Genomic DNA, 11703 nt, shown 5'->3' with positions numbered 1-11703 from the left:
TCTCTTTACTTCTCCTTATCTATCTATCTCTCTCCCTCTCTCTCTCCCTCTCTCTCTCCCTCTCTCTCTATCTCTATCTCTCTCTCTCTCTCTGGTGTGCCCCAGGTTCTGTGGCTGGCGGGTGTGGTGGAGTTTAAGACGATCGGCTCCCAGTACCCTGGCTACCCGGCCTGGTCGGACCTGCTGGGTCTGGTGGTGGCCTGTGTGCCCATCCTGCCCGTGCCGGTGAAAGCTTTCTGGACGCTCTACCACGCGGACGGCTCTTTTAGAAAGGTATAATTTATTATCTCTACAGTTTACCCCATCTCACGTCAACAGATGTCACTTCTTCTTACGTCACTCGATTTCATTTCATAGTACGTCTCTTAGATTTCACTTCTTCTTACGTCACTAGATTTCACTTACATTTCACTTTTATCTTACGTCACTAGATTTCACTTCATCGTACGTCACTAGATTTCACTTCATCTTACGTCACTAGATTTCACTTTATCGTACGTCACTAGATTTCACTTCATCGTACGTCACTAGATTTCACTCCATTTTTGTCCATAGATTCCACTTCATCTTACGCCACGAGATTTCACTTCATCTTGAGTCACGAGATTTCACTTCATCTTCCGTCACTAGATTTCACTTCATCTTGAGTCACGAGATTTCACTTTATCTTACGCCACGAGATTTCATGTCATCGTACGTCTCTAGATTTCACTTTATCTTACCTCACAAAATTTCACTTCATTTACTTCACTAGATTTCACTTCATATTGCGTGACTAGATTTCACTTAGATTTCACTTCATCTTACGCCACTAGATTTCACTTTATCTTACGTCACTAGATTTCATTTCATCTTACGTTACTAGATTTCACCTGATTATACGCCACGTCATCTCACCAACATTTTACGTCACTCCATGTCATCTTCATCTTACGTCACTAGAGTTTACTTCATCTGATGTGTCTCAATTTCGCCCCATCTTTCTTCGCTAGATTTCTCTTCATCATACATCACCAAATTTAACTTCATCGTAAATCATTAAATTTTACCTTATCTTACGTCACAAAATTTTGCCTCGTCTTACGTCACAAGGTTTTTACCCGATCTTACATCACTAGGTTTTATCTCATCTTAATTACGTCACAGGGTTTATTCCCGTATCTTACGTCACAAGATTTTTACCTGATCTTACGTCACTAGGGTTCATCTCATCTTACGTCACTAGATTTCACTCCATCGTACGTCACTAGATTTCACCTCATCTTTGGTCACTACATCATCCTTTCTGTTGTTTCTGTTTGTCTGTTTATTTTTCCCCAGCACTAAATCAGGAAATGGTCATTAACTGTATCGATGTTATTCTCTTTGGTCAAATCAAGCAAACAAATTTTAGTCAAGTTTCACCTCATCTCATCTCATCCAATCTCCCCTTTGCAACATCTCATTCATCGACATCTGTGGTGTGTTGGTTAGACCCTCCGCTGTAACGTGTAGAGGGCATGAGTTCGATTCCTATGTGAGGAGAATTTCAATCGAGTGTCTCAGTCTTTTTTGCTAGGAAGTTTTATCCTTTTTCAGTCTGGGATTGCCCCGACAGCCAGGGTCAAAGCATGTCTCATAAAATTATCTAATATTACCTAAATTGTCTCGATGGAGACGCAAAAACACAGGCATTTGCTTTGGAACACATCTATTATCTATTTTTGGTGGCCGAATTTTGCTATTCAAAAGGCTTTTTAATGGCTGCCTCGATCGACAAGCGGTTTTCTCCGAAAGATTCTTTAAAATATTCTCCAGATCATGACGCCCTTCGTTTTTTCAGTTTTGAGACAGTTTTGCTTCAAAAAGCTGAATTTCTTTATTTTGCCCCGATCGCTTTTGTAGGTCGACGCTTCTGTCTCTGTAATTTTAGAAAATCCGCCAGGTTTGTTTATTTCAAGTCGTACTTCCGTTCGATACTATCGCGCATTGTCGCGCAATACTGAGCACTATTTTAAGTGTGTGACCCGTATAGATCTAGCCTCATGTTTTCTTTTCTTTTTTTTTTTACTTGGTGCTAAATTCGACCGTGATCCTTTCGTTTGATGCCCATCATCACTTTTTCTGGACTCCTTTGTCAAATTCTTTTTCTTGCTACTGGGAACAATCACCACGCTTCTGTACAACCACGACACGGGATTACAGAATCAATCTATGCATCTATTATATATTTGGCAACTTGGAAACACACGTGCCACTTTTCTCTCAAGATGTATTACTCCATTCCAGTAGAGTGTAAATATAGTAGACCAATGATATTCAGTTGATGTCAATACACCGATCATTCCTTTCTTCGAAAGGGGGCCACGCCAGTTATTTTTTAACTGCTTATATTTCCCAGAGACTGTACAACTCTGTGCAGCCGTCGCCCTTGTGGAAGCCCGTGGAGAGAGAGGCGGGGAGAGAGGAGATGGAGACGTTCAACACAAGCGCCTAGACTAAAAGCCTCAGGCTCTCAAACAAAGGTTGCGAGCGCCGTAAAACATTTACCAAAAAAAACAAAAATCAACCAAAGGAAGCACCTGACTGAGTCCATTCTGCTTACAGTAGTCAGAGGAAAGAGACAACTTACTTGCTTACATATTTACTAGGTATCACTGCAGGCGGCACAATGCCATAGCTGCTCCTACCTCAAAAGAAAGAGACAAACAACTCAAATAACGAACTTTTAGCTGTGGGGGAAAGCAAGAATGACAGACAGAAGCAAAAGTGTGCAAGAACAACAAAGAAAAACAACAAAGCCGTACCTACAAGAAGCACCCTCCAACCGCCCATTCTCATTCCATCTCACCTCATCTGACGTCATCACGCCTCCTTGGGCAAGCCAGATCAAAAGCCCAACGGACATTGTGCTGGTCACGTGACAGAAGACAACGTAACACCAGAAATCGGTCTCGCTATGTCGATGAGATCATTTTGTGACCCCCAGAACAACACGGTGGGCGTGTGGCAGGTGCTCTGGTGTGATTTGCCTCCTTCTGTCCTATCAAACATTTGTCGTCCTTATTTTATCTCAACTCCTTCTTTTTTTGTATGGTACTATCTAGTAACACCTCTAATCTTTGACACTTATAAGACCTGTTCGTATTGCAAGTGCCGCAAAACGTTTGCTAGAAAATCAAAGTTTAACAACAAGACTCGATCTCTGTTCCACTCACCTTTGAGATATCTGAGTCCAGGGTTTTCAATCACGTTACATTTACAAGAGAGTAACAAACACGATAAAAAAAAGGAGGGGAGATTCAGACGATAAGTGTTTAGTAGAAAAGAAGGAGCAAACCACACCAGAGCACCCGCCAACCACCCACGAAGAGCATACTTGCTCCACCAGGTACAGAAGCTCCCAGCGGCGTAAAACGTTCGACTAGCCTCAATCTCGTGAATGCCATGTTCTGCTTGTCATTGACATGTTTCTGTCGTTGATGTTGAGATTGATTGTTTTGTTGGAAGAAGTTTGAGCGATTGTGATTCTGATACGGGGTGCCCACTACGGCGAGATGGGGCCGGCCGATCGCCCTATCCCATCCGTAGTGGGCTCCCCGTATTAGTATTAGTAAGTTATATTCTTCAATGTTTCATTTGCCAGTAGATGTAAATATACCAGATATATTTTGTATATTCTAGATATATGACCTTATTTGATCTTGCTTCCTTATCTGATGAGGATTAAAATATTTAAGATGTTCTGTTTGTTTTTTATTTTTCTCTTTTTTCAAAGATATTAGCGTGCATTGAATTTGAAATAACTCGGTTTTCGTCTTTAGTCTTTAAAAAGTTTATTAGCAGCGAGTGAAGATTTTTTTTTTCTGAACCTGCAAATAAAACTATTTTAGTGGCACACACACACACACACACACACACACACACACACACACACACACACACACACACACACACACACAAGTAAGTTAGGGGGGTCTTGTGGTCTAGATGTTAGGTGTTCACCTCTCATTCAATAGGTCCCGAGTTCGAATCCCGATAGCGATGGACATTTTTCTTCTCTAAATTTTTTTTCTTTTCACATCTTTCCCTGCTCTTTAACAAAGATCTGTCGTCTGTTTTCGTCTCCACTTTCTGCCCCCACCCCCTCACGTCCCTTGCCCCCTCCTCTGGGCTCCTCATTCTATCCGCAGCCTTTCTACTGCTTCTCCTTGACTCCTTCTTACTGCTGTCTTTCAGCCACAGCCCTGATCTTATGGTAGGAAACATGTACTCCTAGCTTTCTTGAATAAGGGCGAAAATTTTCGGAGGTCCCTTATGCAAGTTGCGCACGTTAAAGATCCCCTGGTGGTCCAAAATTGAGCAGAGTAGGCTTCGGCCGTCCCTCAGGCAAAATTCAAAATGTCCTACCTACTGAAAATGTTTAATGTGCCCAGCGCGCTAATATATATGACCTTATGCAGTCGCGAGCAACGTAAAACACTTACCAAACAAACAAACAAACACACAAGCAAACCAACAAACAAAAAACAAGTAAGTTACTCAAATGTTGTATCCTACCAAGCCTGGGTTGGCGCTGTTTTGCACTTTTTGGAATTGTGATGGATTTTGTAATGAGACAGCAGACAGTAAATACATTGAAACAGGCATTGGATGGACACATGGGACATATTTAGGAGATCTAGATTTTTGCAGATGACATCTGCCTATTAACCACACCACAATACATGAAATGCAATTTTTTAAAAACTGACAAGCTAGCAAAAGCTGTGGCAAAAGTTGGCCTTATAATAAATGTATCTAAAACAGTAGTACTACGACTATCATCAGAAACTAATTCCGACACTCTTTAAGGAGAACCCCTTGCAAAAATTAGTAAATTTAAGTACATTGGCAGCATTATGTCCAAAACTGCAAACTGCCTTGACGACGTCCACCAAAAACTTTTAATGCATGGATCGCTTTTGTGAAATTAAAGACTACATTACGGAAGTCAAAGATCATTTCACTGAAGGCGAAATTTAAAATACCAATGCATACAACAGCAATATTTCGGTTGACATTGTATTGGCGTTTGTTTAAGAGATATGGAAAACAAACACAACAATCCATCCAAAAGGTAAAAGCTTTCAAACAAAATGTTTGCGGAGAATTTTACTAATAAAAATGTATGAATTTATTATAAATAATGAAGTGTCGGAAAGAGCTGGAATAGAAGATATCAAGACAACCACAAAAAAGGAGAAGATGGAGATATCCAGAGCATATTCTAAGAATGCCGAAGACAAGATTGCCTTTTCAGACATAGCATTGGAAACCAACTAGAAAAAGAAAACGAGGAAGACCAACTCGAAGCTATAGAGGCACAATAAGGGATGAGGCAATCACCGAGGGCCAGGATTTGCCAAAACTGGAGGACGTGGTCAGGGACAGACAAGCGTGGCGTCAACTGCTCTCCGTCTTATGACCCTGATGTATAGGGAGTGAGTAAGTTAGGAAGTAAGTGTTAGCATGTGTGTGTGTGTGTGTGAATGTGTGTATGTGTGTGTGTGTGTGTGAGTGTGTGTATGTGTGTGTGTGTGTGTGTGTGTGTGTGTTGGTATGTGAGAGAGAGAGAGAGAGAGAGGGAGAGAGAGAGAGAGAGAGAGAGAGAGAGAGAGAGAGAGAGAGAGAGAATGAAAGACAAAGGAGAGGGGGGATAGAAAGAAGAAGCAGTAGTACCAAACCTCACGGCAGACGTGTCAACACATCAAGAAGAAGCCCCGGACACAGAGAAACACACAACGCCATAACAACCAGCCCGACCACACATCCAGCACGTCTGTTGTTAGGGACGCCCACGCCCGTGGCAACACTCAGTGACGTCACGTTGCACTGGTCACAAGGTTGTAGGTAGAGGATCTGACAGTCGTACTGGTAGAAGGGGGTGGGGATGGAGGGGTCATTCAGCTGTGCCAGACTCGGGCAGGCTATTAGCGTCTCTCCACACATGCCTTGGATGAAGGCCCGGGCGATGGTTGTCTCCTTATCGCTGAGATAACTCTTCACTCTGACCAACTGGTCATTCTGAGGGGAGAGGCTTGGTGAGTTAGTCATAATTGATAATAATTAACCATCTTGTTTAACCATCTTGTTTAGTGTACTTACGACCTTGGACCATTGCATCAAAATAACATTGAGTGTGTAACTAGCATATGATTATTATTGTTTATATTGCTGCTCATTTATATTATGCATGTGATTGTAAGCCAACTTGTGTGTGCATGTGTGTGCACGTGTGTACGTGTGTGTGTTTGTGTGTGTATGTGTGTGCGTGTGTGTGTGTGTACTCGTGATGGAACACCAAACCAATGTGCCAGGATCTGGACAATAAAGATGTATCTTATCTTGAATAGCATTTGTGATGTGTGCTGACAAAATGAGTTACTTCTCGTGGTCCAAGAATAGAGATATCGGCTGAAAATCAACTCGGGGGTCAGATTTATTGATTTTCAGTTAATGCCATTTTGTTCAAGTCTGCCATGTCTTTTATTATTCCATACTTACAAATTTAACAAACTCCACCTATAAAGTTGATTATATCAATTTCCATTTGGCTAAAATCCGAAAGAAGTAACTCATTTTGTCAGCACACCTCACATTTGTATAGCGCATGCCCCCACTCGAAAGCAAGCTCAATGCGCTTTACAGTCTGTATGTGATGCAGCGTGGTGGAATCAGGCTCTCGTTAATTTTAGAGCTTTTAGAGTTATTGGTATCATCTTAAAGATTGTTCACTTGTCTTTTTTTTTTTTTTTTTTGATGAAAAAATATCCATATTATTATATCTTGAATACAAGTCGAGATATTTGCAAATGAAGGAGGTGGGGTCACCTCTTTTCAGAGGTAAAATTAATGAGAAAATGCCCCGCCAAAGATTAATTATTACCTTAGCTTAAGAGTCCGTGGTAACTGAAAACTTACTTTTTTGTGCCTTTAACCAACGTTTTTCGGAAAATTCAACCCAGAAATAAGTTCTTTGATGGGCATGAAAGGTGTTGAGCCAAAAATAAAAAATTTGATAAAAATTCACAAACCTGCGGAAAAATGCAAGTTTCTTCACTTTGATTATTTTGACGAGAGCCTGATTCCACCACGCTGACTCACTTATATTATTACCCCAGCAGACCATAGAACACTCAGAAACATTCTCAGCTTCCTGGGAAGCATACAGTGTAAGCAGCTGGTTAAGCGCTCAAACACTAGTGTTGTCAGTCATCATCACTTACGGCGTAGAAAAGTGAATAAAGCACGCATATCTACGCACCTGACGTTAGATTCAATCACATATTGTGTAGAAAAGTGAATAAAGCACGCATATCTACGCACCTGACCTCACCTTCAATCACATATTGTGAAGAAAAGTGAATAAAACACGCATATCTACGCACCTGACCTCACCTTCAATCACTTACTGCGTAGAAAAGTGAATAAAGCACGCATGTCTAAGCACCTGACGTTAGATTCAATCATTTACGGCGTAGAAAAGTGAATAAAGCACGCATATCTACGCCCCTGACGTTAAATTCAATCACATATTGTGTCGGAAAATAATTTATTACACGAGTTGTGGTGGTAGATCATGACTTATCCCATGAGCGAAATTGCCAAATTGTAATTACGAGTTTCAACGAGTGACTACAACCGGCAATTTCATAAGTAGGAGCAGGGGCGAAGGCTGACTTGTGTGACAGGGTAATCAAAGTGAAATGGGACCAGATAGGGCCTTGAGATATCACACTCACACAAGTCACAAGAATCTTACTGGCACTGGAGGCGGCAACTCTTGAGTTGTGAATGAAAACAAATCCCGAATTCATGTTGTATGCTTGTTCAACCGCTAAAATGATCGGGAAAGTATTTAATTAAATATATATTCTAACTAACCTTAAATTTAACTTTAATTTTGAACACACGAACGCCAAGGAAAGAAGCACAGATGTCAGCACTACAATGGCATGTTATACCAGACAGCCGAAACGCTTTGGTAGAGCACGCCAATTATTAATTTTCTATTTCACATTTGGCTGTTTTTTGTCTAGCTTTTCGCGGCCAGGAGCCACTGTCATAATCGAGGTCACGATCTGATTATAGGACGTTAAAAAGTCGAGGAAAAAAACAAGCACTAGCAGTGTAGTAGCAGGAGTAAAAGGATTATTAGGAGTTAGTTCCCCTCACATCTGTGAGGTAGACTCGACCAGTGTAATAGTTCGCTTAGATAATCAGCGCGTCTGGGTGCTTATAACTGTGGCCCGAAAGGGGTGAACAGGGTATATGCGACAGTGAAATAGGGGCGAACAGGCTATTTCTGTGGCAATGAAACGGTTTTGAAGGTTAGGCATAGTCTATTGTTCATTGGTGATTATGAACGTCTTTTTACATTTAATTTATGAGGTTTACGTCTATGGGTGAATTTGACTGCGACAATGTTTCAAAATTAGGAAGGGAAGCAGTGATTATTTGATTTTATACCATACTTGGAGCTGTTTTAGCATTGCACTTCCGGTAAAATATATCCTTATATTTCACACGTGAAATATAAGCTGATATCTCACGCGTGAAATATAAAAATGTGCATAAATTACTCCGCGCACTAGATCTATATTCGCCTTCTACTTCTATCCCTCTGTTTAGGCTAAGCAAAGTAGCCTAGATCTAGATCTAGAATCTAGATATCTAGATATCTAGATCTAGATCTAAATCTAATAAAAACTTTTATAATTCGCTGCAAAGCGCGCACACCGTAGGCAACCAAACACTAGTCTCCCAGTCTCTTATGGTCGAGTATAGGTTCAAATCTTTCTAGATCTACGGTGCCCTTAATTTTGTTTCAAATAGAGTCAAATGATTGGCACCGTAATGAACCGGGATCTACATCTCTAGATCTACGCCAGAGTATGGTGCTGTTACGTTTAGTTCATTTCTCGAATAAAATAATCATTTGTTCTAATGGTTATCATAATAATGCGACTTGTCAGGTGCAGCTAAACTGCCCTCTTTAAAATCAATAAGATCTAGATCTAGATCTAGTACAACTGATGTTTGGGAGTTTCTTTTTGCTCTCAGACATTGTAGCAGCATACCAGATAAACACAATGGGTGGACGGACAGTGGACACTAGATCTAGGTCTAGAATCTAGATCTAAATACATTTTAATTATCAAAATGAAAGATCTAGATCTACAACACGACTAAATAAATAAATAGTAAACAGTTTACTTTACTACATAGCGCCACACAGATCTAGAATCGATCTAGAATCTAGATCTAATCTAGGCCTAGGCTATATCAGCCTGAATAAATGAAATGTTCATGAAAGACAAATTGAAGAAATTACAATGTTTTGAAATTTGATAGTCACTTTATCAAACAATAAAAAACCCACTGTCTAGGTCACTTGCATTGCTTTTTGAATTTTTGTTTACATTAACTCTATCACTACATATATTATATGATCAACTATATAAATCAAAGAAGATTAAACTCTAAAACAATATGTAATTGATAAATATGATATTAGTCAATATACGAGTATAACACTCTTGGATAATTACTTTTTTGGAAATGATAAAAGTTACTTCCCTTGTTATTCTGATATTCTTACCTCCCCTTATAAAATCCAGAATATCGGAAATCGATAGACAAAAACTAGATATCTAACTACATATTTAGAATCAGCACGTCAGCACCCAAGTAACTTGACAACTTGTGTTGTTAAAATGGCTTTTTTTTCATCTTTGACCAATTTAAAGCAATGCGTTAGATCTAGAATCTAGATAATCTAGATCTAGAATCTAATATCTAGATCTAGATCTAGAATCTAGAGAATAGTCTAACTCTTTGCCTTTGGTTTGTTTTGGTTACGAAGTTTGAAATCAAAATCAAAATCATCTCTATTCTAACAAAAACATGCCATATTAATGCAGTTTCTTTCAACTTTTGAATCGTACATTTTCTTATTACTTTGCTTATATTTACGTTATTATAGGTTGTGTTGTTTGTTTGTTGTTGTTTTTTTAAACTTGTGATTACAACTTGGCAATTTCACTCGTAGGATAAATCATGATCTAACACCACAACTCATGTATTAAATTATTTATATAGACGCTTCGCCTCTGAGTAGGAGGATGAATAATGGTCTGCCACCGTAACGAGAGTAATAAATGCTTTTATACCTTAACGACATCAGCTTGCGTAATAAATCCAGACCTACAAAGTTCAAATGACCAGCCAATTAATTGGACAAGAGGATCCATTCTAGATTATAAGATGCAAACAAAATGTTCATGTATGTCGGAGTCAGAGAGTGAGGATTAGAAAAAAAAATGTGGGTTGTTTTCCTTTATTTATGCTATCCGTGTATCTCCCTCCGCCAAATAAACCTCAAATAAAACAATAATAACGTAAGCAGAGGAAAAGCAAGCAGAAAACGTACGATTCAAAATTGAAAAATTAAGAAACTGAATTTATATAACATATAGTCATGAGAGTAGAGAAGACTTTGATTTTAAACTTTGCAGCCAGAATAAACCAAAGGCTAGGCCTAGGAGTCGTTTGCTAGCATAGATTTGTGCATTGCAACTCTGACGTAATCCAGGTTTACTATGGTGCGCACCATTTGACTCAATTTGGAACAAAATTAAGGCATGTCACGGGTCTGGAAAACCCGATGTTTGGGTCAAAAAATCGATTTTTCACTTTCTCCATTTTTGGGTACCTGAATATCTAAAGAATCGATAACGCTTGATGTTTCTTCATAAAAAAGTCGAGAATTCTCATTTATAGGCTTTTTCCGGTGGGCACCCTAGTCAAAAGTTGGCCCGTTTTCTTCAGATTAGCCCATAATTTGACCGCGACAACTACCGTGTTCCCCCGAATGACCCTATCCTGTTTAGTATCGTTGTTTTCCCTAGCTCCTCTTCTTCTTTCAAATCCCTAAACGATCAAGACAATCAAGATCTGTGTATTTTTGGCAGTTGAGCAACCATGTGCAGAACGGAGGACTCCTCTTCTAGTAAATTTTGAGTCGTCTTTGACAAAACGAATCCCCGTTTCTAAAAATAATAATATGACGTCAATACTCCATTGCAGAAAGCCGCGCGACATGTAACCTCAAACAGTATTACATGTACCGCTGTTTTTTCTTACAATTCAACAGCCGTTTGACTCTTTTTATCCATCACTCCTTTCTCTGACAGAACCATGTGATTCGCTTTTGTATTTGACGAGATTTAGTTCTGTTTCTGACCCCTCTTGGTTTTTTGCGTAGGTCACAAAGCAAGTAATCCGAGTTCCTCTCTTTAAAGGTGTAGGCTAATGTGTGGTACGATCTTAGAAGTAGTTTTCATTCTCATAATCACATTTTATTTCACGTTTATTCCCCTAGTTAGTTTTAGTAGAGGTTTTACGGCACTCGCAACTGCATAAGGTCATATGAGCGCCAGAAGATTAGGGGTGTTACAAGAGAGTAACGAACATAAAAAAGAAAAAGGGGAGATAAGGACGATAGATGTTTGATAGGAAAGAAGGAGCAAACCACACCAGAGCACCCGCCAACCACCCACGTTTATTCCCGTGTTTTACCTTACAGTTCCCATATTGTGTGTCATTATTTTGTAAGGAGTGACTGATAAAAAGAGTGAGAGAGAAAGGGAGAGAGAGAACGAAAGAGAAAAGGAGATAGTG

At 39.7% G+C, this 11703-nt stretch overlaps 1 protein-coding gene across 1 annotated transcript in view; it reads right to left on the bottom strand.

Moving 5' to 3' along the window:
* Positions 1-5639: 5639 nt before the first annotated feature.
* LOC106012579 overlaps positions 5640-11703 on the bottom strand; it is a 12667-nt gene continuing 6603 nt past the window's right edge. Inside the window, exon 3 of the mRNA XM_035971336.1 lies at positions 5640-6045. Within this exon, the coding sequence (XP_035827229.1) occupies positions 5707-6045 (339 nt within the window). The 3' untranslated portion in view covers positions 5640-5706. The remainder of the gene's footprint in view (positions 6046-11703) is intronic.

Source organism: Aplysia californica, unplaced genomic scaffold, assembly GCF_000002075.1.
Source record: "Aplysia californica isolate F4 #8 unplaced genomic scaffold, AplCal3.0 scaffold00419, whole genome shotgun sequence".
In the NCBI taxonomy this organism is placed as follows: domain Eukaryota; kingdom Metazoa; phylum Mollusca; class Gastropoda; order Aplysiida; family Aplysiidae; genus Aplysia; species Aplysia californica.
This window is presented reverse-complemented; position numbering and strand designations above follow the sequence as displayed.